We start from the raw sequence: 27827 nt of genomic DNA, 5'->3' as shown, positions 1-27827 counted from the left end.
CTCTCGTTTGTCTATAAATTGTTCTTGATAGTTTGCTCGATTCTTTGTGTGGTTGCTGGTTATATTTTATAGTGAAATCGAAACATCCATATTATTATGTCTATACTATAACATGGATTGCTTTTACACAAAAATAATATTAATTTAAGTATACTTCAATTGACTCGATACCTAGAACATTTAAACACGAACACAGCTGCCACTCGTGTACTGACCGAAGCTCCTCACGTGCTGTGGAACATCCATTTCATCATCTTTGATTCTCATGGCAGAGTAGGTTCCGGCACCGACAACCCCCCCAAGTATAGGAGCCACCATGTACACCCACAGCCCTCTGTAATTTCCGGCGGCCACGGCGGGGCCAAGAGTCCGCACGGGGTTCATTGAACCACCGGTGGACGACCCTGCGATAAGAATGTTGAGCATCACGGTAGCTCCGACGGCAATTCCGGCCAACTCTCTAACCTGTGATAATTAAATTTTTGAGTAATAAATTAAGCAAAAACTTACACAATTAAAGGGATTTATTCATTTATTTTTTTTTTTTTGTTCTTACAACGCGAGGATCAGTAGTGACAGCAGTGACCACGAACAAGAGATTGAAGGCAATGAGGAATTCAAGAGCAAAGGCTTGGCCGGTGCTGACGGAGGGAACTGTAACGCCGCCGGACATGAAAGGGTGAAAGATACCTTTGAGAGTGAAAGAGGCGCATATGGAGGCGGAGATTTGGGCGGTGAGGTAGGCAGGGACTTGAACCCAAGGGAAGTGGCGGATGGCGGCTAAGGCGATGGTGAGTGAGGGGTTAAGGTGGGCGCCGGAGATGTGTCCCGTCGACAGAATTACGATCATCACCGCTAGGGCGGAGGATGCTGCGTTTCCGATCAGAGAGGTGATGTTGTTGTACTTTTGGTTGATGATCGGTGCGGCTGTTGCAGCAAATATGAGGATGAATGTGCCCACAAATTCTGCTCCCACCTACATGATATCACTCAAATATTCAGCTTCAACCTATTACAACCCTAAAAAAATTCGGTTGAGTCGGGTCGGGTGTAACAATCCAAGCAAATATTGTCTGCTTTAGCTCGTTACGTAAACTGTCAGCCTTACGATTTTAAAATGTGTCTACTAGGAAGAGGTTCTCACACCCTCATAAGGAATGTTTTGTTCCACTCTTCAACCGATATGGGATCTCACAATCCACCCCTCCTTGGGGGCTAGCGCCCTCGCTGGCAAACCCCCGATGTCTGACTCTAATATTATTTCTAACAACCTAAGCCCACCGCTAGCAGATATTGTCTGCTTTAACCCGTTATGTATCGTTGCCTCTCAGTATCACACCTTTATAAGGAATGTTTTATTTCCCTCTTCAATCGATGTGAAATCTCACAATCCATCCCCTTTGGGGGCCAGCGCCCTTGCTAGCACATCGCTCGATGTCTAGCTCTAATGTCATTTGTAACAACTCAAGCCCACCGCTAGCAGATATTGTCCGCTTTCGCTCATTGCGTATCGTCGTCAGCCTCACGGTATTACACTTTTATAAGAAATGCTTTGTTTCCGACTAGATGATATAAATTGTTGTAGTTGAAATAAGAGCGTAGTACTACTTGATCTTAAAAACCTGTCGAACCAACCTAATGTGCCAATCTATATGACTTAGAATAGTAGGTTCGTGATTTGTACCAATTTCATAAAATAAGCTCCTTATTCAATCATAGTTAAAATGTTTATCCTCGACATGATTGAACATGAAAAAACAAAAAATAAGTACCTTTCGAGTGAGGGAGACATGAGTCGGAAGGCGAGGTTGGCTCCTCTTTAGGGCATCGATGGGTAAGCACTCGATTTGCGACATTGGCTTCTGGTGGACAATGGCTTCGTTTTCTATGTTTTACTGGAAAAGAAACCATTTTTTTAACAAAAAGTTATAAGTAGAAATAGTGATCGTAAACTTAATATTAAAGAGTACAAAACTAAAAGCAAAACGATTATCGAACCTTCATACCCTATGAAATTGTCAAGCTCAAGAAATAAAGAACAAGGACTCGAATTGAAGAAGATTAAAGAGTACCTTTATACTGCAAAAATACTCTTTTGATCATTCACAACTCAATAATGATAATTCCCCCTCTATTTAAGAATAGAAGAGAGTGATCTTCACGTTACTGTAGCTTTCTTTTTTCTTTGAAAAAGTAGAATCTATGAGTATTTAGAGGATCTAATTTGGTAGCATTAAGAATCGAAGACGGGAAATTCAGACATCCACAAGTTGCTCGATACTGTGACCCTTCAGAAGCCAAATACCATAAAAATTATGCAACGAAGCAGTCACGATAATCATTGAATACAGATTCATAATACTATTAAAGCTTTTCTATATCTTCAATGGCATAGAAACGAACAAGTATGAAACCTAAGAAAGAGCGTCCTAATTGGCCTTTAAATGTTTAGACATGGACATCGATAAAATTCTATACAGCCAAGTTAACGTGATGATATGGTTGCTTCTATGGTCAATTTCGAATTGGCCCCTCGAATCAATGCTTAATTGATTGTGTGTATAATAGGAGTGCAGAAACAAACCGAAAAATCAAACCGAAGATAACTGAAAATTTTGTTTTTAATGCTTAACGTAGTCCGGTTCGGTTTAAAATATTAATAAAATTCGAAACATACAGGTAAGTTCGTGTTAATAGAACTCATTGATCAGTAGAGATATTCTTCACTCTTAGAGTAATTCAAGAAAAGTAGGTATCATGGCCTTGTCTCGAGGGGTGTAGGGTTCAAATCCAGCTCGGCCCAATAATTCACAGATATCAAGCCGTCAAATATTGAATCCAGATTTCGAATCCTCTTAGATTAGCATGATATTAAGTTAACAAAATTTACTAAACACAGAGTTTTGAAGCATTTTTATTTCCTTTTCTGGCATTCATCACTCTCTCCACCATTCGACTTCCAATAATGTTTGTAGATTCAGTTCTTCTCTGATCATTACTCAAGTTTCCGCCCCTGTTAATCTCTTGTTTCACCTCCACTTTGCGCCCCCTCGTCACACTTGGCGAGCACGATTGCCTTCTGGAGTTGATGTTGATCGTCTCTGGTTTCTGCTCAGTTCCTACCTGCCGCCCTCTCGTCACCGAGCTCGACCGATCGGTCCTCAGATTCGGAGGTGTTTCGTTGGAGAAGTCTGGAATTTGAGATGCTATTGTCGATCTCACAATTGGAGATGTCGTTCTACTTCTTGGATTTGGGTTTGGATTTGACTTTGCCTTTGGCTTGGAGAGGTTTGATGTTAGATAATCTGTGTAGCTTTCTTTAAGATTTGTGGATTTCGTTTTATTGTTGTTTCTTTTGATTGTGGGGTCTGTTGATGATGCCTGAGAGATTCTCTGGTTTGGGTTTGTGATTCTTTGGGTGTTTTTGGGTTCAGTTGATGAATTGATGCGTGGTTTATAACTGGGAGTGATGGATCTGGATGGTATTCTTGGATTTGTAGTGGGAGATTTCTCAATTCCATTGCTTCTCTTGGTTGATTCTGAATTGTTAGAAGCCTGGCCATAATTGCAACATGGAGACTGAGATTCAATGGATACTTTAGTGATATCATATAGGATTAGAGAAACCATGAAAGAAAATCCAGAGTTCATGTACATTTAACTCGCAGGTCAATCAGTCGAATGAAGGAAATTAAGATTCTTTCTTGAGATGTCCATTTCAGTTCCACCCTGGACGGGATGGAGATGTTGAGGATTGTTGGGACAGCAGTCTCACATCGGTTAATTAAGGGATTGATCATGGATTTATAAGTAATAAATATACATCTCCATTGGTATGAGGCCTTTTCGGGAAACCAAAAGCAAAGCCATGAGAACTTATGCTCAAAGTGGATAATATCATACCATTGTGGAAATTTGTGGTTCTTAACATGGTATCAGAGTCATGCCCTTAGCTTAGCCATGTCAATAGAATCCTCTAATGTCGAATAAAGAAGTGGTGAGCCTCGAAGGTGTAAACAAAAGTGACTAAAGTGTCGAACAAAGGTGTACTTTGTTCGAGGGCTCCAAAGGAGTTGAGTCTTGATTGAGAGGAGGCTGTTCGAGGGCTCCATAAGCCTTACGAGAGGCTCTATGGTGTACTTTGTTCGAGGGAAAGATTGTTGAGGATGGTTAGGAGAGGAGTCTTACATCGGCTAATTAGGGATTGATCATGGATTTATAAGTAATGAATACAAATTTCCATTGGTACGAGGCCTTTTCGAGAAACCAAAAGCAAAGTCATGAGAGCTTATGCTCAAAGTGGATAGTATCATACCATTATGGAGATGTGTGGTTTCTAACCGAGAGAGATTTATCCCCTTAGCTAAACAGGGGTCAGGAGGTCGGGGCAGAAATATGAAATAGGAGGCGGTTCCCTATCCCTTCCCCATAGACAACTATAATTCTCACATCTATTTGGATTAATAAAATATTTCAGAGAAGCGCACCTGAGACTGTGGCTGTGAGAGAAGCTGGAGAAATCTGGTCTCTTTCTGAGCTTTCATATGTGGAGCAATGGCTTCCATTTCCAAAGATGGGAACAAAGGAGTTGCAGGTGGTGTTTTAAGCCTTCAATAAGCAGTGTTCATGAAGATAATAACTTCAGAAGAGTTACCAATTAAACAAACTCTGAATCAAAGAAGATGAGATTTTTACCAATCATAATCGTTTTTGTTGCCCTCAGAAAGGAGTTCAAATTCAGACTCTTTTCTGATTGGTTGAATTCTGTAGAACTGAGAATTCCCTGCAAAAGTAACTCGAGATCAAATAAAAGCTTAGCAAGAAAGTTAACAGAACTCAGATCACTGTGGAGGTTCATGATTCCTAACATCATGGAGTTCATAATTACCACCATTGCTGTGTTCAAGGTCATGGACGGGAAGAAGAAAGCAGGCAGTGCGTTCCTTGCCACGCTTATGCAGCTCCCGGAACAGATGAAGATCTTCATTGTCGCTTTCCTTTCGACCCTTTAAATGCAGACCCATCATCCATCTGGTTTTGCTGCCATTGGTGGGAGTTCCCATTTTTTTTCTTGAGAAAAGCTTCTGAAATTTGTTCCTTGGATCTCGAATGAGCAATGGTAATGGAGACTGGTTTTAGTGGAAAAGGAGGTCTTAAGAACAAATTAGAGGACCCTTTTGGCTTTGTTGAAAGCGAAAACTCAGCCAAATGGGTATCATCGCCGGCAGCTTCAACGTCTTTGGGGAAAATGACAGTGTTAGCTCTAAGAATCATTGGAAACCAGATTCCTCTAGACAAGACGTTATATTAATAACAAACTAATGAAGTTCATCATTTTTAAACTAAATTATAAATCTATGAACCAAACACAAACTATATAAACTCAGTATCTCTATACCTTATTTTGTTGTACATTCAAACACAAATTATACCGACTCTAAGAGTCGAGCCTCGACTTTATAAACCAAGGTTTATTAAATAATATGGTAAAAATTCCCGAAGACTTTTGTTTCCGGAGTAAGAACAAAATAAGAATTTAGAATGTTTATAATTCACATAATTGATTTCGTTAGAAAATATATGAAAAAAATAATCAGAAAAAAGTCAAAGAATATAAAATATATGCACTACAGACCATAGCATAGACAGAAATGAACAATTTAAATTAAAAATCAATTGAAAATGTCAAAGTACATTACAATTAAAGGTTATAAATATCACCTTTTTAAGTAATTGAATCAGTTGTGCCGTCCATGCGTGTAATGGCCTGCATATTATTTACCACAATTAGAACTATCTTGCCGGCAGAGAAAATAGGACTCCCAAGGAAGTCCCAAACTCTTTCAGTTGGAAATTAAGTAAAGTCCCGAGAAGGTAAGAACTTGAACCTGAGTCCATTCACGGCTAGTTTACCACCAATGCACGAGGTCTTGAAAATGAATCAGGTTGTTGGATTCAACAAACATAGAATGAGATCAAATCATCAACAATTGAGAGGGTAATTCGTGCATTATCCCATTGAACTATGTTCAAATTGACAAGATCCGAAAAATTATTAGATGCAATAAAGTGGGGTTAGGTTAAAAACGCTTTCTCTATCTCATCTCCTTTCCTACTTTCAGAAAGAGGTAGAGTCTCGATGAGGTCGGAAGTTCTAGAGAACGAACTGGGTCAAAATTGAAATGGAGAAAATATCAAAAGAAATCCTTCACTAAAGTTGAATATTATGCTATGTCTAGAGCAATAGCGAAAGGTTTTTTGGCTCAATGTCCTCTCAAGAAAGGGATTTGTAGTCTATTGATTCTCACTGCGCTGACAATGTCAACAATATCAAATATGCAAAATGGCATTCAAGTTCTAATGCATTCATTCCCACATAATAAAAGCAAGGAAGCATACCGGAACTGGGAATATCAAGAAGCCGCTTCTGGACAGTGGATTCTGAAATTTCAACCTCCACAGAGTTCCTATCCCATGGCTGCATTTCATCGAACACCTTGAATTCACCATCTTCTTTCGCTTCCATGGGAGATTCGTCGTCAACGGAATTTAGTTTCTCGAGTGATGGCGTAATGGGTCTCAAAGACCTGAGCAATTGGAGCAACCCTCGCTGCGCAAGCGCCTGCTCGACATAAGCATCCCACATGCTCATCCCCAGTTGCCTCAAATCTGACAACCAGCCAAAACGAAGCGCGGTCAGAAACTTCAATAAATAAAAGGTTATTCATGCTTTTCACTTATTTGTTTTCCTTATTTACTTTAGATAAGTTATCAAACTTAATATCACGTCAATATATCGAGTCCAATATTTCGGGGAAGTGTTGGGAGTCGACAAAGGTTATTCCAATGAAAATAACTCGTCGGGTGGCTCATTGGCAAAGGTTATCCTGACGAAGAACTAAGAACAAAATGAACATCTCGCAGAAACTCATGACTCATTCAATTGTTAAGAATGCTTAACTTATGTACATGAATTGTGAGATCCCACATCGGTGGAGGAGGAGAACGGAACATTCTTTATAAGGGTATGGAAACCTCACCCTAGCAGACGCATTTTAAAAACCTCAAAGGAAAGCCCAAAGAATACAATATCTGCTAGCGGTGGGCTTGGACCATTACAAGAATGCTCCAAGAAACCCATACAAAGCTACTCGAACCCCACAAACAAACTAAAACATGGATGGCTCCGACTCAATCAAATATACCAACCACATACACAAAGACCCACCTAAATGAGAATCACCCCTCATGATGAATCTCATATGTCTAAATGAAACTATCCCCTCACCAACCCCAATACACTAATCTCAAACTTATGAATATAACGACTTAACTAAGACTTCAATTTAGAAACTACTCCATACAATCAACACATCAAAACTAGACTGTCCACCCCAAGAACTCAAGTTCCACATAAAGATGCAACTCTTTCTTAATCTCTAATAAAGAAATAAATTTCAAGAATACATGAGATAAAGAAAAAAATAAAATTAAGTTATGATAATGGCACCAAACACATACATCATAATAAGCTCTACACTAGAGCCTCAATAAAGATGAATTCACATGTAGAATCAAACACTTAACCAAACCAAATAGGCCATGACATGGAAACAAGTAGCTATTCTAAACTAACTACCAAGTATATAACTGCCCAAGCCCACTGTTAGCCGATATTGTTTTCTTTGGGCTTTCCATTTCAGGCTTCCCCTCAAGGTTTTTAAAACGCGTCTATTATGGAGAGGTTACCACACCCTTATAAAGAATGTTTCGTTCTTATCCCTAATCGATGTGGGATCTCACAATCCACCCTCGCTGGCACTCGTTCCCTTCTTCAATCGATGTGAGACCCCCCAATCCACCCCCCTTTAGGGCCCAACGTCCTTGTTGGCACACCGCCTCGTGTCCACCCCCTTCTGGGTTCAGCCTCCTCGCTGGTACATCGCTCGATACCTGGCTCTGATACCAACTAAAAAGCTGGTTGTTACATAAAGTATTTCTTATAAGGATGTGGAAACCTCTCCGTAACATATGCGTTTAAAACCTTGAGGGGAAGCCTAGAAGGGAAAGCCCAAATAAGACAATATCTACTAGTGGTAGGATTGGGCTGTTACAAATACGTACCCGGACAAGCCAAGCAAATAAGGGAAAAAGTACCAAGCACCATATTTCTTTCATTATAGCTTAAATTACATACATCAAAATGCTATTCCTTTGTTTTACAAGAGTACAATTGAAGGTCGAGGCATTTTAACCTAAACCAAGTCGAATTCACAGCTATGACATAAGGATCCTATTGAGTTAGCTAAACAAAATCCAATACATCAAAACATTAACAAGCCCACAAAATATCAAACAAAATTCAAGTTGTACAATGCAGCATTCTAGCATATCAGAAATATCCACAAACTCAAACAACAAAGCATTACTAATCAAAACTCATCAGATACTTCAAAGAGAACAAGGGCCACTCCCAAATAAATAAACAACACATGAAGCCCTCACCAAATTTCCATAGCTGCGTGAACTGAGGTTTGAACCTTTGAAAGGAAATGCCACAAGAACAGTCCCTAAATAATGCAGCCAAATATTACTAGCACATAAAACAACCCAACGCATCAGTTATTTCCTTCGGTAATACTATTGAATCCACGAACTTGAAGCGAGATTGATAGACTACGGAAAGTCTTACAATCTTCGCCGAAAACTCGGTCTACGAACGATAGAGAAAGCTAGAGGCACCTGCCGGTGGCGCCAGAACAGCGACGGGAGCGGGAGCGGGAAATGGCGGCGGCAAAGGATGTCGAAAAAGAAGAAACGTTGGAAGATCCTAATTTTAGTGCCGTGACCAGTTCTAAGAATTGTAGAAAGCTAAAAAAAAAAAAAAAAATTAAGCAATTCAATGTTTAATTTTAAATTAATTTTGTGGGATTATTTTAATAAAATGGTTAAATCAATTATTAATTAATTATAGTGAAAATTATGCGTATACCCTCGCTACGACGTTGATATGTAGCATATTGATTTCGAGCATCGTAGTGAGTACATGAAGACTAACCTTCTTTTATAGTAATTACTCTCGAGACTAAAACCTCAAAGAGGTTGTAGGAAATGCTTCAAACGTCGTATCAATTTGTATCTTTAGATTATGGGTATCGGTACACAGTGACTCAATTAGAACTATTGGAACTTTTAGGCTGATCTGGAATATCTCGATGTCTAATCAAATTATCTTCTCTTGAATTTAAACACCTTCAATAAAATGTTTTTATTTGCAATAAAAGAAGATTGTCTCTCATGATGTCTAAGAGTCGTGTGTTGTTTATGATCATTGTGACTTCAAAGTTGGTATGTACTATGTTGGCTCGAATACCGTAATGATATGTGAAGATTAACCTTATTTTATAGTAATTATTTATCATTGGTAAAATTCACGAGGAGGTTATAAGGAATGCTTTGAACGTTACGAGATTTTTCGATTAAGGGTAGATTAGGGGTATCATCGGTGTATAATTGAGGCCTACGAGTCGATATGAATATCTCGATGTCGAATCGAATCATCTCCTCTTAAATTCGAACATCTTTATTAAAATATTGAAGAAAAGTTGCTTACCGCGCTTTTTATTTTAGGTGAGCGTTGGACTTTCAGTTTCTCAGGGATGAGCATGTGGGATGCCTGTGTCGAGCAGGCGCTAGCGCAGCTAGGGTTGCTCCAATTGCTCAGATCTTTGAGACCCATTACGCCATCACTCGAGAAACTAAATCCCGTTGACGACGAAGCTCCCATCGAAGCGAAAGAAGATGGTGAATTCAAGGTGTTCGATGAAATGCAGCCGTGGGATAGGGCCTCTGTGGAGGTTGAAATTGCGGAATCCACTGTCCAGAAGTGGCTTCTTGATATTCCCAGTTCCGGTATGCTTCCCTGCTTTTGTGATGCGAGAATGGGATGCATTCTACTTGAGTGCCGTTTTTCATGTTTGGATTTTGTGCCAGCGCTAACTACAAATACTTTGTATGTGAATTGCTCTGTGATTGTCTCTGTTTGTTTTTTTATACTTCAAAGAAATGCGAACATTTCAACTCTCATGCAATAATTCGACAGTATTTTAAATGCTATGATGATACCGAATTATTATTGGAGCTTAAATAAAATAATACGGTAGTTGGACAATTTAGAACTTATCCCGATCCACACGAAATGATTCCATCATTCAAACTCTTTTTTATATTCTTTTCTTTATTAGGCAAAACAATTGGAATGTCAAAAGTCATATTCAAGACAATTAATCCCATTTTTGTTTATAGATCCGTGAACTTAAAAACTGTTGAAGAGATTACTAAATATTAAACGCAAGGGACCTTTAAGCACAACTTTAAAAGTTTAGAGACTAGACTTAGTAACCGAATGAGACTTAGATATAATCCACACTCAAGGTTTAATTCCATGCGGGCAGAAAAAAGAAGGAAGGAAAAAGGAAATTCTAATCGGAGTATATAAGAAGAGTAGTATTGTTCAACAAAAAAATTTATCATTGTTATAAAAAGAGGGGAGTAGTAAAAGAAATGTTTAGAGCAAGAATTTCGTAATGAAGCAGTAGGGGAAACTGTGAGATTCCACGTCGGCCGAAGAGAAACGAAACATTCTTTATAAGGGTGTGGAAACCTCTCCCTAGTAGACGCATTTTAAAAACCTTGAGGAGAAGCCCGAAAGAGAAAACCCAAAGGACAATAGTTATTTGCGATGGACTTGTGATGTCATAAATGGTATCAAAGCCAGACACCATGGAATGTGCCAGCAAGGAGGCTGAGCCCTGAAAGGGGGTGGATTAGGGGATCCCCATCGATTGGAGAAAGGGAACGAGTGTCAGCGAGGACTCTGAGCCCCGAAGGGGAGTAGATTGTGAGATTTCACATCGGTTGGAGAGGGGAACAAAACATTCTTTATAAGGGTGTGGAAACCTCTCTCTAGTAGACGCATTTTAAAAACCTTGAGGGGAAGCTCGAAAGGGAAAGCCCTCAGGGTAGATTGTGAGATCCCATATCGGTTGGAGAGGGGAACGAAGCATTCTTTATAAGGGTGTGGAAACCTCTCCCTAGTAGATGCGTTTTAAAAACTTTGAGGGAAAGCTCGAAAGGGAAAGCCCTCGGGGTAAATTGTGAGATCCCATATCGGTTGGAGAGGGGAACGAAACATTCTTTATGAGGGTGTGAAAACCTCTCCCTAGTAGACGCATTTTAAAAACCTTGAGGGGAAGTTCGAAAGGGAAATTCCTCGAGGTAGATTGTGAGATCCCACATCGGTTGGAGAGGGGAACAAAACATTCTGTGGAAACTTCTCCCTAATAGACGCGTTTTAAAAACCTGAGGGAAAGCCTAAAAAGAACGGTATCTGCTAGGGGTGGGCTTAGGCTGCTTAAACAGTGTTGTTGTTCTTATATTAGAGCAACTTCTGTAAAAAAAAATGAAAATTACTGAAAAGAAGGGTAGATAAGACTTTGTAACGCTCCTAATTTTCTTGCCCTAAATTAGGGACGTTACAAATGATAGCAGAGCCAGACACGGGGCGGTGTGCCAGCGAGGATGCTGGGATCCGAAGGGGGGTGGATTATGAGATCCCACATCAATTGTAGAGGGGAATGAGTGCTAGCGAGGATACTGAGTCTCAAAAGAGGATAGATTGTGAGATTCCACATCGATTGGAGAGAGGAACGAGTGCTAGCGAGGACGCTAGACCCCGAAAGAGGGTGGATTGTGAGATCCCACATCGGTTGAAGAGGGGAACAAAGTATTTTTTATAAGGGTGTGGAAACCTTTCCCTAGCAAACGCGTTTTAAAAATCTTGAGGGGAAGCCCAAAAGGGAAAGCCGAAAATGGACAATATCTGCTAGTGGTGGACATGGGCTGTTACAACATTTTATAATTGAAACAAATATCTAAGTTTTGATAGTTAATCAAATATTTGATGTGATTCTGTGAAGATTTTCACATGGGAAGATTATAAGTTTAAGATTTTTAAATTTCAAGCCTGTTTTCCTTATCCTCTTTGCCTAGGATAAGTAGTCTTAGTTGTTCTTTATTATCTATTTTTTTCAGTAGTAAAAGACATCATGATATCCTTTCTTGAAACATCTTGATAACCATCTGACATTGGCCATAATCCAATCAATCAGAAAAGAGAGTGTTATTTCTCCCAATTTGCTACCTCTATACCTGCTTTCAGCTACCTTAAGCCTCTTGCTTTCTATGAAAGCAACACCTTCTGGATGTCGCTTACTTCTTATGGAGGCTATCCTCTCTCTGTCACCCTTCCTTAATATCTTTGACTGGAACAAATGGATGTTAGTAAGGTTATCAAAATGTTAGTATCATTCTGGCTTGTAGAAAGTAGACATTTTGCGGTACTAACTGATTATATTGAAATCGTTGCAAGGCCTTCGAGTCATCCTACATTGGATGCAATTAGTTTTTGTGGAAGTGTTCTGACTATGTGACCAAAGGAAATCAAGAAAATATATAATAAAAACTTTTACTCATACTGTCTGATTTGAATGGCGAAATCTGCTCGCCTTTTAAGCATCGGCCATACATATTGTATTATATAATAGCTAGTTATGAGAAAGTCCAGGCATTTGTTTGTTGGTTGACTTTTTTCTCGTATTTTCTGGAAAATTAAGTTTTATTATTCTGTTTTATTTTATTTCAGAAACTTAAGTTGATATTTGCATAAATGGAAAATGTCAATGCAACTATATTTTTTTTTTTTACAAAGGGGGTAGTTGTGTAGTTGGTGTGCTACGAACTTGACCTGTTTCTTTTTATATTGTAAGAAAAAAGTCAGCCCAATCTTTTGACACAAAGAACACAATAGCAACTTTAATGAAAAACAAAAGAGCTTTTCCTCCTTTTTGTCTTCCTCCAAAAAAATTTAAAAATAATAAAAATTATCGAACATAGCTAAATACAAGGTCTGCTGAGGGTTCTTTCTTGAGAGAAGAGTGATGATTTCTCGGAAAGGCACATCGTCTTTAAGAACAATATTTAATCATGTGCCTCAATCATTAACAAACTCTTCTAACCCCCTCATTTACTCATTTTTTAATAATTTATCGTTGATTATTGTTGTTGACTTCTAGTGTTTCTACTTAGTTGTATTTGGGGCATGTTTTGGAGTAATTTTGAAATGGTCAAATTCATTTTGGTTGGGTTCAAAATGTCTCTAAAGTAAGCCTTTAATCATTCAAAGTCAATTTAATGTTTGACTTTACACTCTTAAAAATGATTTTCATACGACCAAAAGTGCTTTTGAATCATTAAAGTCATGTTTCGGAGTGATTTTGTAAATAACAGAAGTGTTTTAATCACTTCAAAATCACTCCCAAACATTGACCATTACTTATAGTAGTTCTAACATTCCATGCACTTTCACTGTTGTCAAAATTACTTTTTCATGTGTAAAATAAATTAAATAAAAGGGGTAAAATTCCATACCCTCAATGAAACTATTTTCTATTCTTTTTTAAAAAAGTGTTCGAAATATCCAATATAGCCATTGGGCTTTCCAGTGTAACTGGACCTTTACTTGTGATTCTTTCAATGCACTTGATTGGAAAGAACTATATGTTTTCTCAGATGATTAATCTTTCCTGTGTTTATTATCAATTTGCTTTGTTCTTATAGGAGATGAAATTGTAACCAAAGGTGGTGCCATAAAAAGTTTAGTGGAACATCCTCATCAATTCAAAAAGTTAATTCTATTTTCTGGAAACGATTATCTGGGACTAAGTTCCCATCCAACAATAGGAAGAGCAGCAGCAAAGGTGTGTTTAAGGATATATTACTCTTCAAAAAATCTTCTGTCGCCATGATACTTGTATTTCTTTGTTCTTTCTCTAGTGTCTGAAACTCAATTCTAAACCAGGCTGCTCTAGAATATAGAATGGGCCCCAGGGGTTCTGCTCTAATCTGTGGATATACCTTCCATCATAGGCTGCTAGAATCATGCTTGGCCAAATTAAAGAAGAAAGAGGTATGTATTGAATGTTATGGATGTATATTTAATCAGAAGTACCATCATGGAATGTGTCACCTTTTGAACACGGATAAATGCTTGGCCAATTACTGATAAATGATAATTCATTTCAGTGTTTACAGAACACAAGACATGAGTCTAATTTGAAAGGCCTCATAGTTGTCCAAAGTTTGAGATGTCAAATGTTGCTTAATTAAGCAAGTCACAATTTAATTAGTAGAATTTATGATATGGTGCGGTATTTATAAGAGGGTAATGTGAAATACTGTGAAACAATGGAATAGAATCAAACCAAGATCGTAATTAAAGTATTACATGAATATATGTATGTGATTGAAGCAAGCAATTCGCATCTCGGCTCAACATTGTGTTTGTAATTTGCATATATCATGGACTGTGGGAAATGTGTGGGCCCCTGCTATGGGAACCTGTTTCTGATTTTTGAAGGCTTAACCTTTCTGTTGCTCATAATATTCTAGATGTACACTCAGCTGTGAAATAATTTTTAGTGTTTCTAGGATTGCCTTCTTTGTCCTACTGGATTTGCAGCCAACATGGCATTGATGGTAGCAATAGGAAATATTGGCTCGCTCTTAACTGAAAGAAAAGCTTCATCTGAAGATCAGAAGATTGCCATATTTTCTGATTCACTTAATCATGCATCTATTATTGATGGCATTCGTCTTGCCGAGCGACAAAGAAATGTGGAACTGTTCATCTATAGGCATTGTGATATGGCTCATCTCAATGCTTTATTGTATGCTTTCTTTTTACCTTTCTCTATCTTTCATGTCCATCTGTTATTTGGATTTGCTCAGATGCTTTATTCCTGCTTTTGATGTGACAAATTTCTGTTTTCTTTTGGGCAGATCAAGTTGCACACGTACAAAGAAAGTTGTCGTAACTGATAGGTTGGTGTTGTGTTACAAGTAGATTTCTCAATTCTAACTTTTCTTTCTTTGTATTTTCTTGACTATATAACGGCCACCAACAAAATTTAGCTGCTCCGGTATTCGTACTTCAATGATTTGTAATATATGTGCATGTTTTCTTCTAAAATAGTGAAACAGAGAACTATTCTTTGATATGGAGAACATGATGCTTTAATATCCGTAGGGCTTACACCGAATGTACTCCAATTCGAGTTAATTACATATGGAATATTAGAAAGAACGAGACAATATCTCTAGAGGGCACCAATTAGATGCATTGACAGAACTCCCATTTCTTTCTCGCTTTCCCTGTAGGCTCTTCCCACATAAAAAACAGAACCTTTAAGATAGCTTCAGATAATAAATTCATTGGAAGTAGATTTATTATGTTGTTCTCCTACAACATCTTCCCTTATTTTTCTACTAATTAATGAATTTATTAGGCCCAAACTTTTTTCCTTTATCCTAACTGCAAGTGTGAAATTGGTTTGGCATGTATCCTATTCATAATACAGCTTATTTAGCATGGATGGAGACTTTGCGCCCATGAGGGAACTTGCAAAGCTTCGCAAGAAGCATGGATTTTTGTTAGTTATTGATGATGTAAGTTTTTTGAACTCATTGGTTGATGTAGAATCGTTTGAAGCTGTTATAAGATATTATGATATGCTTTTGGCAATTGTTTGTTGCTATCAGTTCCATTTTTACATATGGTGTATTCCATCTTTGGCTTTCATATCTTCTGTGTTTGGTCTAGTTTGTCGGTTTGAGCTTCATATCAGATGTAATATGCATTGCTCGAGCCTAAAACTTAATGTATGTAAGAAGTGTATGTCTGAGAACTATTGTTCTTCTAAACGTCAGGCTCATGGAACATTTGTTTGTGGCAAAAATGGTGGGGGTGTAGCCGAGATGTTCAATTGTGAAAGAGATGTTGACATATGTGTTGGCACCTTGAGCAAAGCAGCAGGGTGTTTTGGTGGGTTCATAGCATGCAGGTAATTGTTGGTATGCATTGTTCTCATTCGTTAAATTAAATTTGGCTCACTTAATGCCTAGAATTTAACTTCAGGAGCAATGATTGACGGTAACAATCTACTCATTGGCTATCAAAATGACCCAAAGAGACCATGATGTAATATTTATTTGCTCTATGAAAGTACGATCTAGATTTACTTTGTCTTGATAAGAGTTGGGTTCTGGGGCATGCTGATTTACTTTGTTTTGATAAGAGTTGGGTTCTGTGGCCTGCTGGTTTCGTTGTTGTCATTTGGGATCTTTAGCTTGGAAGGAATAGTAGGAATATTAGGGATTTGGAGAGAGCTTGGGAGGAGGTCTGGTTGTTAGCTAGGTTTAATGCCTCTAGGTGAGCCAGTGTGAGATCCCACATCGATTGGAGAAGAGAACGAAACATCCTTTATAAGAGCGTAGAAACATCCTTTGTAGACCTCGCTGGGTCCTGAAGGGGGTGAATTGTGAGATCTTGGAGAACAAAACATTCTTTATAAGGGTGTGAAAACCTCTCCCTAGTTTTAAAAGCCTTGATGGGAAGCCCGAAAGGAAAGCCCAAAGAGGACAATATCTGCTAGCAGTGGACTTGGGTCGTTACAAATGGTATCAGAGCCAGACACCGGGCGATGTGCCAGTGAGGAGGCTGATCTCCGAAGGAGGGTGGACACGAGGCGGTGTGCAACCAAGGACGTTAGGCCCCAAAGGGAGGTGGATTGAGGATCCCACATCGATTGGAGAAAAGAACAAGTGCGAGGACGCTAGGCCCCAAAGGAGGTGGATTGTGAGATCCCACATCGGTGGGGAGGAGAACGAAACATTCTTTATAAGGGTGTGGAAACCTCTCCCTGGTAGACGCGTTTTGAAAACCTTGATGGAAAGCCCAAAAAGAAAATCCCAAAGAAATATGCTAGCGGTAGGCTTGGGCCGTTAGTCTCAGTCTCCTACAATTTTTGTAATTACCCATTGGGTTTTATTCTTGTAGACTGGAGTCCTCATTTGTGTATTTTGTTGGTTCATTCCTTTGGTTTGGGCTGCTTTTTTGTCATTCCCATGTGGCTTTTGTTTTGTATTCTTTCATTTCTTCTTAACGAAAGCTTGGTTTCTCATTAAAAAAAAAAAAAAAAAAAAATTGCTATGTATTTGTTTAATTGAAGAAAATAATGATTCCGCTTAGCCTGCTTTCCATCAACCTGTTTATGTGATTGTGCTCTGTTCCCCCATGTCCAGAACAGGCAACAGATTCTATGCTTCTTTTTCCATAATTTTGGATAATTAGTTTTGATTCGCTTTAAGATTTTCTTCCTTCGACACGAGCAGCAAAAGGTGGAAATTGCTCATTCAATCAAGGGGCCGATCCTTTATATTTTCAACTGCTGCACCCATCCCTCTTATTGCTGCTGGCCATGGTAGAGTAGATTTGTTATTGCTTAATCTCATCATTTATCCAATCTTGAAATTCTATGTTCTTAATTAGAGCATATCTTAGCAGCTGCAGTCTTGGTGGCTAAGAGGGAAATGTGGCGAAGAAGGGAAATTTGGAATCGGGTGCAGGATTTTCGTGATTTGACTGGAATCCCTATCCAAAGCCCCATAATCTCTCTTATTGTAGGCAGCGAAGGGAAGGCATTGGAAGCCAGCAGGTGCTTTGTTACCCTTTCTATGCTATTAAGTTATTGTTCCAACGGTATGCATCATTGTTTTTATTGTTGTTTTTTTTTACTATTGAGGAACAGGCATTTGCTGAAATCCGGTTTTCATGTGACTGCAATAAGGCCTCCTACAGTTCCAGCCAACTCTTGCAGGTTCATTATTTTCTTTTGAATCTTATACAATATTAATTCTTGATACTGTTCTTGATTTTTTTACTTGACATTCTTCATCTGGCTAGCACGGTGCATTACCTCGTTAAACTTCAGCATGTGATCGTTAAACTTCAGTATATATGATCATTCATTTCCTAGTGGATCGCTACTTCCTGCAGTTTCCACTCTATTATCTAAAATAAGACTGATTTTGATCGGTCTTGTTATATACATCTTATACATCTTACTGGTTGGTTGGAGAGGAACACAAAACATTTCTTATTAGGGTGTGGAAACCTCTCCTTAGCAGACGCGTTTTAAAACTGTGAGGCTGACGGCGATACGTAACGGACCAAAGCGGACAATATTTGCTAGTGGTGAACTTGGGCTATTACAAATTGTGTCAGAGTCAGACACTGGACAGTGTGCCAGCGAAGACACTGGCCCCCAAAGGGGGTGGATTGTGAGATCCCACATTGGTTAGAGAGGAAAACGAAACATTTCTTATAAGGGTGTGGAAACCTCTCCCTAGTAGACACGTCTTAAAATCGTGAGGCTGACGGCGATATGTAACGGGCTAAAGCTAACAATATTTACTAGCGGTGGACTTGGACTATTACAAATGGTATTAGACCCAGACACCGGACAGTGTGCCAGCGAGGACGTTGGCCCCCAAGAGGGTGGATCATGAGATTTCACGTTGGTTGGAGAGGAAAACAAAACATTTCCTATAAGGGTGTGGAAACATCTCCCTAGCAAACGTGTCTTAAAACTGTGAGGTTGACGGCGATACGTAACGGGCCAAAGCGAACAATATTTGCTAACGGTGGACTTGGACGGGTACATCTTTGTTCCTTGGTACACAATGATCTCTGAATATTTTATTGTTTTTAAATATTTTCTTATTTCAAAATGGAGCTGCTTTCTTTGTGGAGTATGAACGTCTAAGTTTTCACAATTCTAGAAAATGTTGTATTGTAAGCCTAACGTGGTAGACCACAAGTCTAAGGAATTGGGTCCAGGCCCCTTCTAGAAAAGAAAACTTATATTAACTTCTACTAGTTATGAGCTTCTGATTTGGACTAGTCAAGGTTTGGAATATGAATGTCATGACTTGATTTTCAAGACTTCGAAACTCGGACTGCGACTAAAACGGCAAAATCGAAAACAAACAAGAAAAAGTAGAATAAAAGATAAAAATCCAATAAAATTAAAATAAAAGAATATTACAAAGGGAATACAAACATAAAAGAAAATACAATAGACTCCAAAATCTAAAAATAAACCGACGCTATGGAACGACCCCCTTTGTGACCGCACAGCTCTCGAATACTCCTCCACCTCGACCGGCAGCATATTATATTCAGTAAGTCACCTACTTGTAGGCTCTCGTCACATACTTGGTGTAATAGATTCCCACTAGCTACTCGTTGGCACTAGGATGTCTGATTTTGGTTTTATCCCCTTGGGGCTATTCTGGTCTTTGTCTTTCTTTTTTAAACCTTGAGAGTTCCTTATGCCGAGCTGTGAATGACTGGTATTCCTCTATGAGGCGCTACCTCATGCATGGCTCTCTAAGACAGTACGGTATCTTACCTAGGGGGTGAACTGAAACCTTTCAGGTCCATAAAGTCACCATCGTAGGGGGGCGCGACCCTTCCCTTATCTCATGCAGTTGTTGGGCTGTAATGACGTGGGGCTCACGTTCCCTTTGCAAAACGGCTAGGTTCAGTCGGGTTTGATCAGAAACCCTTGTTCCCCCACAAAGCTATTGGCACCGTTCACACCTTGGAATTTAAGGACAACTCTTAAGGTGGTTCATAAGTCGAGGTGGTCTGTTAGGCTCCTAGGGGAAAGGTTAGGTCTAAATTTAGTAACGGGTACCCCCAACCATAATTCCCTAGTCTTAACATAATTTGGCTCAATAACAATAACTGGGTGTGCACACATTAACTAACTAGAGTCCTCGTACATAATTGATGCAAAATAAATATACATGCTCAACGGGCAATAACGTCCATCAAGCACCCGAAGCGCAGAATTCACAAATTCCCATCTTCCTTTGAGCATGAATTAAACACATATAATTAGCGGAAGCATAAAACATGATTGCATTCTCATAATGCTTCATATTATGCATTCATACTCATATTACCTAAATTCATTTCATGGAAAGGTTAATAACTAAGGTAAATATACTAGCATGCATGTATTCTAAGTGAATTAAATACCATGTGGTGACTTACTTGATTAACATGTGCCCTTTCGTTTAGCGTTCTATACAATTAGGGTGCCAAAAATAGTGATTTTCTTCAATTGGGTCTTACACGCGTGTTGCACACGCTCCCATGTGCCCAGGAAAGGCCTACTCGTAGGTCATTGGACGGGGTTCTGAGTCGGTTTGGATTAAGCAACTCAGGTTGGACCGCGTGTTACTCAGGCCGCGTGTCACAGATCGGGTGGAACCGCATTGCTCCACTTGCTATCGACACGTGTCCCTCTTGTGTCCAAGCCGTGTCTCTCCTCTTGCCGTTTGACATGTGGCACGCCAAATTTTTCTCTCCTCCTAGCAGATGAAAATCCAAACTTTCTGATAGTTTTCTTGAAATTTACATTTTTGTATCTTTTGATTTTGAACTCAAATCAAGTCAGTTTCTTTAGCAAAGTTGTAGATCTCTTAATCCCAACTACGTCTGGATATTTTTACTCCAACACAGACCAATTTATGGACGTCAGAAGTAGGTACATTATCCTTTCTTACCATTCTTGGTAGGGCTCTTGGAACAGCAGTTTCCAATTAAGATTTCGGCCAAGTTCCTTCACTGAATCTATGGAGAGTCCTTCCTAGAAGAACATATCAAAATCTTAGGCCTTAAGTCTTAAGAAATGACTTGGATATGAGGAAAAATCGCGTAGGATTACTCAAGAACTTACCTTGTCGAACTTCTCAGTTATTGATGGAAAATGGAACTCCGATTACTCAAATCCTCTTCTCCCTTCCAAGAAAGACTCCTTGTGTCACGGTCTTGGCCGGAATGAACTCCAACGGTAGTTTTCGGTGAGTTTTCCGGCCGCTCCTTTCTCCTCTCAACTTTCTCTCTCTCGTCCTTTCATTTGCAAGTATTTTGTCAAGGTCCCTCAAGACCCCACAATGGAGGGATAAAATGGATCATTTGTCCCTCTGTTGACTTTGACCAACTGATTTTCTTTATTTTTATTTGTATTTTTATTTTATTGGGTGCTACAACGAAATACAAAAACCTTTACTTGGTAAATGAATTAATGTTTTGCTTTCATCTTCCATCTCAGGCTTCGGGTGACCTTGAGTGCAACGCATACGACAGAAGACGTGAAGAAGCTGACAAGTGCCCTCTTGCAGTGCATTAGGTTTCAAGATATTGCTATCAATGGGTCGAACGGGCATGCAAGATTGTAGGTCTTCATTTCTTTAGCTCTTCCGTCGAATTTTCCTTGATTGTTTATGAAAATTTGGGAAGTATCCTATATTTCTTCCTCCGTAGGGCTATGCAAGATTTTTCATGTTATAAATCCACAATTGCCGAAACACAAATTATTTTCGTTGTAGAGAATGGATAGGTTTATCAATTTTGGGTGAACAGAACCTAACATTTTGCATCCATTTGTAGTTGTTTGTAGTAGTGCAAGCATTTTAGTATATACATACACATATTCTTATTTATTTGAGTGAGTCCAAAATCTTTTCATCCCTTGCGTCTTGCAACTCCATGAGAAGCTATTATAGCAATTGCTTTGTGGTTTTTCTTTCTTATATTAAGGGATTTTCAACTAGGTAAGTTTTGGAAAACACCGGCATCTCTTTCGGTTCTTCGATCATCTAGAGGTGTATATTCCCATTCTGTCTAGATCTAGTATCATCAGTCATATTGTTTCTTTATCTTTTTTTTTTCTTTTTTAATGGAAAAATCGGTTTTCGAGTATCTAGGCATGGGTTATGCCATGATTAGTATAGGTGTTCTTGAATTTCTTGTTTGAGCTCATCATCGGTTTACTATGGGCTTAGACATTAATACTCGTGCCTACTTCACTGTAGCTACCATGATCATAGCAGTCCCCATTAAAATCAAAATCTTTAGTTGGATCGCTACCATTTGGGGGTTCTGTTTTTGTTTCTTCTTTTCCTTGTTTATTTGAAAGTGATTAGAATTCATCGGGTAAAAATGCCAAAATTTAAAGGACGTTAATTTTTAAAAAGTGTTTTTAAGGTCACCTTGTTTAAAATTGTGCCTCAGGATATTATGGATTATGGGTTTATGGTTATAGTGCATGCTCTATGAAGGAAATGTAGGAATAGTATAAATTTCAATTCCGATGGAACAGAATCAAATATAAAGTAGATAGCAGTTTTTAGTTTGTTTTTGGTCAGAGGCCTTAAAAAAATAGCATTGCAATAAGACGCCATCATCATAATCACCATTCCTTAAAATCTCTGCTTCTCAATTTAGGTTCTGCAACACTGTAATTGTAGTAATACGGTATAGCATCGTGATCCCCGCCCCCAACCAACAAAAAAGCACAAGTAACCCCCCACCCCTCTTAAGATACTCTGACCAAACCAAGTTAGCCTGATATAAAAATAAAACTATATATATATTTTAAGCTCCAAACCAAACCCAGTGATTGAAACTAACCAAACCAGGGTGATTTTCTTCAAATCACTCGCTTTCAGAAAATGGATCCAGAGATGATTTAGAAGTTGCAAGATCCAACAGCCACTTATCTCTCATCAACAACCACGAAGGAGTGGAGGAGGAAACGGAGCCCGAGCATTCCACCCCTTCTACGCCGTCATTCTCATGCTTTCCACATACCAACTGCATACACAGAGAGTTGATTTGTGTTCACTTCAAAATATTTTCTTAAAGAATTCAATGGGCAAAAGAATTATTGAGAGATGGATACATACATTTGGCAAATCATGGCAGGCAGGGGCGTTGGGGTTCCTTCTTTGGTAGGTCAGTGTCCCACAGAGTGCAAGGTCGCAAAGTTGGGTGTGAGGAGGAACCTCATTAAGGTTGATGAGATTAGGCCTTCTCGTGAGATTTGAGATCGTGGTGGTGGTGGTGGTGCCGACTGGACGCCTGGCCAACGGCTTTACAGGGGATGTGGGGTGGGGCCCAGTTGAGGGTGAGGGTGAAAGTGAGAGGCGTGGTGCGGCCGTGGTTGAGGAAGCTGAAGGTGGCGTTGGGACCACAACGGGGTCATCCTGCACCTGCTGCATTACAGAGTGAGGGGACATTGCCATGTTTGGCCATAGAAACGTACCCTGTGGTTTGCAAATCCTGAACCCACTCTTTAGCCTTCGGATCTTCGCTGCCTTGTCCTCTGTTTTTGCGACCATGTATCCCACCATATTACCCTCTTCTTCCACCCCCTCCTGCACTTGTTTTCTTCTTCTTCTCTCTTCCTGCTTTATCTCTCTTTTAGTACTGTCTGACTTTGTCGGTGGCCCGGGTGATGATGGCCTTAATAATGGGGATGCCGGTTCTATTTCTGACCTCTTTATGTTTTGGTCCTCCAGGATTTTTGTTCTTAGAATCCTTGTCGTCTCCTGCATTAAACATTTGTCATCAATGCTATTGTTCGTCGCATTACCAACATTCTCAACAGCGAATAAAATATAGATCCCTAAATTATGATCTATATAATCATCTGTAAGGGACTAGGATGATTGTGTAAATATCGAATAGGGGTTCCATTAATTTCCAAATTTAACTTTTTTCCCCACTGTGTAGATGAAGGAAGCTAGGAAAATTAAAATTTTTCTTTTTCTTTATTTTTTTAACAATGTTTTTTTTTATTATGGCTAAAAGCTAACTATATTTATAAGTTGTAAATTTTCTGCACAGGTCTATTTTAAGTTGTTAAACATATTAATGAATAATATTTAAAGAAATAAATACATAGTATCTATCCTAAGCATAAAACAAACATTTGATATAGTTATTTTTTGTACTTGTGTTAAAAGTTTGATCTCTCATTGTACTAAAAAGATTTATTACTATGATTGCAATAAATCATTCCTCAGCTATTTCAAAAAAATAAATAAACCATTCAATATTTATCAAATAATTTGGGCAGTCCACTCCCTGACACGTGGAACTTTTAGCTACACTATAATTTCCCTCCGCAGGGCAAATTATTTTCTGCTTTCTAAAAATAAAGGTGTATGAAAGGAGCCATACAATTCGTTTGTATTTCTCCGCGGGGGTGTGTTAAAGTAGTGTGAACTTGTGCCCAATGTAATGATGTATTAAGGGGGGAAACTGAGATTTCCCCCGTTTTCTTTTAGGACATAATATACCACATGATTTCTGGCATAAACGTGTGGCTCAAGCAGATTCACTAAAAATATAGAAATTCCATACTACGTTCCTTATCATAGACTACGGCCAATAAAAATAAAAACATATAGGTTTCGTGTCTGGTTACCTCCATTCCATGCAGTGATTCTGAAATTTGTATTAGCTGTTCCTCAATTTTGGCTTTTCTCTTCAACAATTCGTTGTAGATTTCCTGCCATCGAGCATATATAAAGCGAAACTAGTAAGCATAATTGGGCTTTGAACGAACTAATTAATCTGATTCAAAATCCTCACCTTTAATGCAGTCAAGGAATGTTCTTCATGGTCCAGACTCGTAGGAACAACATCGGAATTCGGTTGCGTCTCGATATTTATATCTTGTTGCTTTGCAGATGCCAGTTCTAGGATATATCTGTACATTTTACCCGATGAAACAGTGCAATAAAGATCCAAGGCCAAGATTCCGGGAGAATCAAACAGATAGAAATTGATGATGAATAAAGGGTTAAGTACCGACAAGGATTAACTAAAATTTGTATTTTGAATATGCATACAGTGATTACTAGCGGCAGCCAAATGCCACATTTAACAATTTTTCCTCCGACAGCTACTCCGATAAGAACTTGGGGAAAGATATCACGATTTCAAAGCAAAAAATTACCATCCACATATATGGAAAACCATTTATTTAAAAAAAAAAAAAAAACAGTAACTTACTTCTTAATTTCGGCAATCTCCTCGTGGAGCTCCTTGATCTCCCTGGAACAAATGGGATCCTGAGTAGGGTTATCACCCAGCTTCCATCCAGGTGGCGGTGTCCAATATGGATCCTGCACTCCAACCTCCTTTCTGATATTTATCAAATCAGCACTCTCCAGCCAATATTCCATTGCACCATCGGCATTATGTCGGCGACGGAATCTGTCAACTCCACCGGGTGCCACCTTTCCGGCCATGTGCTTCAGTAGATGGTCCAGCAAACCCGTATCACCAATCAGCTTTCGAGCTTCAGCTCTCAAGGCTGGCCTTAGAATTGGGTTCCCAAAGACTGCTCCTTTGGCCCTCATAATCTTCAGCATGTTCTCCTCCGCCAATTTATATCTTCAATGATGATTGAATGATTAAAGCAACCCATTATGAGACGGTTAAATTAATTTCAATTATAGTATCAAAATTAATGACTGAATATTCGATTGTGATTATGGTTTCTTACCTTTCCACAGACCATCTATCAATGGATTTCTTCAGCTCTTTTTTCTTACCAGTATTACGAAGTTTTAACCCATTTTTCTTTTCAGGAGTTGATTTCTTGAGATTTTTCTGAATATTTCTAGAGCAATAACGCTTCCTCTTGAGGCTGTTCCCTTTCCCGTCCGAGTCTTCCACCTTAAATATTTCTTCCCCATTCTCCTGATCTGTTTTCTTTTCCCCTTCCCCTAAACTATCATTTTTTGCTTCTTCTTGTTCAAATGATTTCGACAAAGCTATAATCTTTTTATCTTCGTGCCGACCTATGTATTGAACTTGCCGCCGGCTACCCCACTGGACCATCCCAGTGAACTTGAGTTCTGACCAGCAAATCCCCTTCTTTGAAGCTGCATTGTTGACCTCACCACCCGAAGTCGAACTTTGATCTCTATCAGCGTTCTCGGACGGTGCAGTCCAGAAGCTCCAGGAATTCCTTCTTTCTGCAATTTCCGTGGCTGGTATTCTCCGGTAGAGTACATCTCCAGCAACGTTTGAACTCATTATATACTTCTCGTTTAGTCCAGGAAGCTCTTTTCCATTTGGATTCTCGAAGTTACGGAAATGTGTGCGAAGCGAGTATACACTTGGGTATCTCAAGGATACATTGATTTCATCCTTGTCACTTACCTGCATTAAGAAAATGAGCAAAGAACATGACATGAAATTTATGCCAAAAAATTTATGGACGATAAATATGGGTTTGTGTGAATTTGGTAAAATACCATGACTATCCGGATTGCCCTTAGTTGTTCTGGCGTAGAAGATGAGAGCTTCGAGTGGTCTATTTCATAGAAAGAACCCACTTTGATTTGCTCCAGGCGACCCTCTGATTCACAAAAGCCAATCGGAGGATGAGTCTCGCCTATAGGAACGTTACTATAGTGTCCCATATAGACATAAATCTAAGCCAAAGCAAAGGGCAAAATGGGTACAAGGTAGACGAAAATATGGATGCAAAAGGAGAAGGTTGCTGTCATTACCAGCGGTACAACTCGGTGTAGCCACTGCTGAAGATGGTGGCAGTGCATGTCTGGCTGAAGCAGGGTTTGGTGCGCCGTCTACGGAGCTATGTTTCTGCTTTTCCTTCAAGTACATCGTCAATTTCATATCCTGCTCAACAAAAACACTGTTTAAATTACCCATTTTTCATTCCTACCAAAAATATGCAAGCTACATCCAATATTATTACCACACCCACAAAACTCCCTTCACTGCGATGACCGGGAAACAAACTCTCCTCCCAATGCAATAGCCCAGACTATATAGCTAAAACGGTTTTTCATAGTAACAAACCCCCTCCCAGAGTGCGCGTGTGTGATCTTGCAGCAAATATATACAAAAAAGAAATATTTTGAAAGAGATATTTGCATTATCGATCGTTACGTGCATGTGGTTTCGTAATCTCATCATTAACTATATTTTGCTTTTTAGCTGCGGCACGTACTCGACGCAGAAAAAGCAAATTTTCAGAAGTAAATGCCCTTTTTGGGGACATAAAAGTATGTGCATTAATGATAGGCGTCCCATCATTTTTTTTTTCTTTTCTTTTCTTTCTGTTCTGTGTATGAAATGTTCCATTTGGATCTTCTTTTCTTTATTATTATTATTTTGGTGTCCATTCTATATGTTTTACTCAAGTAAGCGAAATAAATCAAGTCGCCATTCCATTAGAGTAAATTTATTCTTTTATATATCCTATGTAAGGGGATTTTAAAGAAAGTTAAATTCTATCATTATAATAGAAAAAACGACCGTGAACATGACGTAAGTGAAAGCGCGTGGGAATGCAAGTTGGGTAATTTGGGAATATATTACAGTTAGTGTGTGTGTGTGTGTGTTATAGAGAGAGAGAGAGAAATGGTGCTAACTTCAGCTGCATCATCAAGTACGCACGAGCTTGCCTCCATAATTCTGAACACCTGAAAAACTGTCCACATAACGATTTGTTAACGGTGCAACCAATGAAATAAGATTTTTTTTTTTAAAGAAAATACTGAACCTTAAAAAAAGAAGCAAACAAAAACGGAATAAAAGAAAGATCGTTTTGGAGACTCTGTGCATTTTGATAATTTATTCAATACAAATTAAATAAATACACATGGCAAAAATTCCGAGGCTGTTCCTCAAATGAAAATGAAAATTGGCAGTTCACGTTTGAAAAAAAAAGGAAATCGCAAGGGTTTGGAGAGAGAAATTCCTAGTGGCTGGGGCTTTGTTCGATACAAAAGGCTTTGTTAGTTTATTAATGGAAATGAGTATAATATTGCGGCTACCGAAAGAAAAAGCTTACAACCACCAAAATAGCTGTATATTTCAGACCCTGAAATTCAGAGACAAAAAGAAAATAGCAGCGATACAGAAACAAACGACGGGAGGGAGTCGATTCAAATATTATTATAGTTGATAAATTAATGAAATAGCAACCAAAGAGACGCACTGAGTTGACCAGAACGCTCTGATA

General features: G+C 38.9%; 4 protein-coding genes across 8 annotated transcripts; 1 reads left to right on the top strand and 3 right to left on the bottom strand.

Annotated features, from left to right (window-relative positions):
* Positions 1-56: 56 nt before the first annotated feature.
* Positions 57-2129, bottom strand: LOC111435708 (probable aquaporin NIP5-1). Of its 3 annotated transcripts, none has more exons than XM_023073198.1 (4): positions 2073-2129; positions 1773-1895; positions 557-976; positions 57-465 (listed from the first exon to the last, which is right to left on the bottom strand). In XM_023073198.1, the coding sequence occupies exons 2-4, from the start codon at positions 1854-1856 to the stop codon at positions 181-183; spliced, it is 789 nt and encodes a 262-aa protein (XP_022928966.1). In that variant the 5' UTR covers positions 1857-1895; positions 2073-2129; the 3' UTR covers positions 57-180. The 3 variants fall into 3 exon arrangements, with proteins under 3 accessions (XP_022928966.1, XP_022928965.1, XP_022928964.1); XM_023073197.1 differs by having other exon boundaries at positions 1999-2098; XM_023073196.1 differs by having other exon boundaries at positions 2007-2095.
* A 574-nt stretch (positions 2130-2703) lies between these two features.
* On the bottom strand, positions 2704-9697 carry LOC111435706 (putative uncharacterized protein DDB_G0282133). 2 transcript variants are annotated; one of them, XM_023073192.1, is made up of 8 exons: positions 9614-9697; positions 8506-8854; positions 5889-6669; positions 5722-5767; positions 4889-5290; positions 4696-4783; positions 4488-4608; positions 2704-3555 (listed from the first exon to the last, which is right to left on the bottom strand). In XM_023073192.1, the coding sequence occupies exons 5-8, from the start codon at positions 5061-5063 to the stop codon at positions 2890-2892; spliced, it is 1050 nt and encodes a 349-aa protein (XP_022928960.1). In that variant the 5' UTR covers positions 5064-5290; positions 5722-5767; positions 5889-6669; positions 8506-8854; positions 9614-9697; the 3' UTR covers positions 2704-2889. The 2 variants fall into 2 exon arrangements, with proteins under 2 accessions (XP_022928960.1, XP_022928961.1); XM_023073193.1 differs by lacking the exons at positions 4488-4608; positions 4696-4783; positions 4889-5290; ... (2 more) ...; positions 8506-8854; positions 9614-9697 and adding an exon at positions 3652-3868 and having other exon boundaries at positions 2704-3595.
* On the top strand, positions 9595-21479 carry LOC111435700 (8-amino-7-oxononanoate synthase). 2 transcript variants are annotated; one of them, XM_023073186.1, is made up of 12 exons: positions 9595-9912; positions 13678-13817; positions 13919-14026; positions 14548-14786; positions 14899-14940; positions 15477-15564; positions 15826-15959; positions 17290-17378; positions 17468-17612; positions 17706-17774; positions 21084-21248; positions 21307-21479. In XM_023073186.1, exons 1-11 carry the CDS (start codon positions 9660-9662, stop codon positions 21208-21210), a joined length of 1434 nt encoding a protein of 477 aa, XP_022928954.1. In that variant the 5' UTR covers positions 9595-9659; the 3' UTR covers positions 21211-21248; positions 21307-21479. The 2 variants fall into 2 exon arrangements, with proteins under 2 accessions (XP_022928954.1, XP_022928953.1); XM_023073185.1 differs by having other exon boundaries at positions 17459-17612.
* A 727-nt stretch (positions 21480-22206) lies between these two features.
* On the bottom strand, positions 22207-27273 carry LOC111435739 (protein DYAD-like). Its single transcript, XM_023073241.1, has 9 exons — positions 27235-27273; positions 26347-26476; positions 26089-26192; positions 25332-25993; positions 24836-25219; positions 24413-24530; positions 24246-24329; positions 22720-23223; positions 22207-22627 (listed from the first exon to the last, which is right to left on the bottom strand). The coding sequence occupies exons 1-9, from the start codon at positions 27271-27273 to the stop codon at positions 22469-22471; spliced, it is 2184 nt and encodes a 727-aa protein (XP_022929009.1). The 3' UTR covers positions 22207-22468.
* Positions 27274-27827: the final 554 nt, after the last annotated feature.

This window comes from Cucurbita moschata, unplaced genomic scaffold (genome assembly GCF_002738365.1).
Source record: "Cucurbita moschata cultivar Rifu unplaced genomic scaffold, Cmos_1.0 Cmo_Scf00050, whole genome shotgun sequence".
NCBI lineage: Eukaryota > Viridiplantae > Streptophyta > Magnoliopsida > Cucurbitales > Cucurbitaceae > Cucurbita > Cucurbita moschata.
The sequence above is the reverse complement of the archived record's forward strand: the minus strand, read 5'-3'. Positions and strand labels throughout refer to the sequence as shown.

Coding starts and splice junctions, on each gene's coding strand:
- LOC111435708 (XM_023073198.1), bottom strand. CDS start 1,856: ATGTCGCAAATCGAGTGCTTACCCATCGATGCCCTAAAGAGGAGCCAA. Junction 977..1,772: donor ATGTCTCCCTCACTCGAAAG/GTACTTATTTTT, acceptor GATATCATGTAG/GTGGGAGCAGAATTTGTGGG. Junction 466..556: donor TCACTACTGATCCTCGCGTT/GTAAGAACAAAA, acceptor TAATTATCACAG/GTTAGAGAGTTGGCCGGAAT.
- LOC111435706 (XM_023073192.1), bottom strand. CDS start 5,063: ATGGGAACTCCCACCAATGGCAGCAAAACCAGATGGATGATGGGTCTG. Junction 4,784..4,888: donor CCTTGAACACAGCAATGGTG/GTAATTATGAAC, acceptor TTACTTTTGCAG/GGAATTCTCAGTTCTACAGA. Junction 3,556..4,487: donor TCTCACAGCCACAGTCTCAG/GTGCGCTTCTCT, acceptor AATTATGGCCAG/GCTTCTAACAATTCAGAATC.
- LOC111435700 (XM_023073185.1), top strand. CDS start 9,660: ATGAGCATGTGGGATGCCTGTGTCGAGCAGGCGCTAGCGCAGCTAGGG. Junction 15,960..17,289: donor GGTGGGTTCATAGCATGCAG/GTAATTGTTGGT, acceptor CGACACGAGCAG/CAAAAGGTGGAAATTGCTCA. Junction 17,379..17,458: donor TCTTATTGCTGCTGGCCATG/GTAGAGTAGATT, acceptor AGCATATCTTAG/CAGCTGCAGTCTTGGTGGCT.
- LOC111435739 (XM_023073241.1), bottom strand. CDS start 27,273: ATGGAGGCAAGCTCGTGCGTACTTGATGATGCAGCTGAA. Junction 25,220..25,331: donor GATAGATGGTCTGTGGAAAG/GTAAGAAACCAT, acceptor TCATCATTGAAG/ATATAAATTGGCGGAGGAGA. Junction 23,224..24,245: donor AATCACTGCATGGAATGGAG/GTAACCAGACAC, acceptor AGAGAGATAAAG/CAGGAAGAGAGAAGAAGAAG.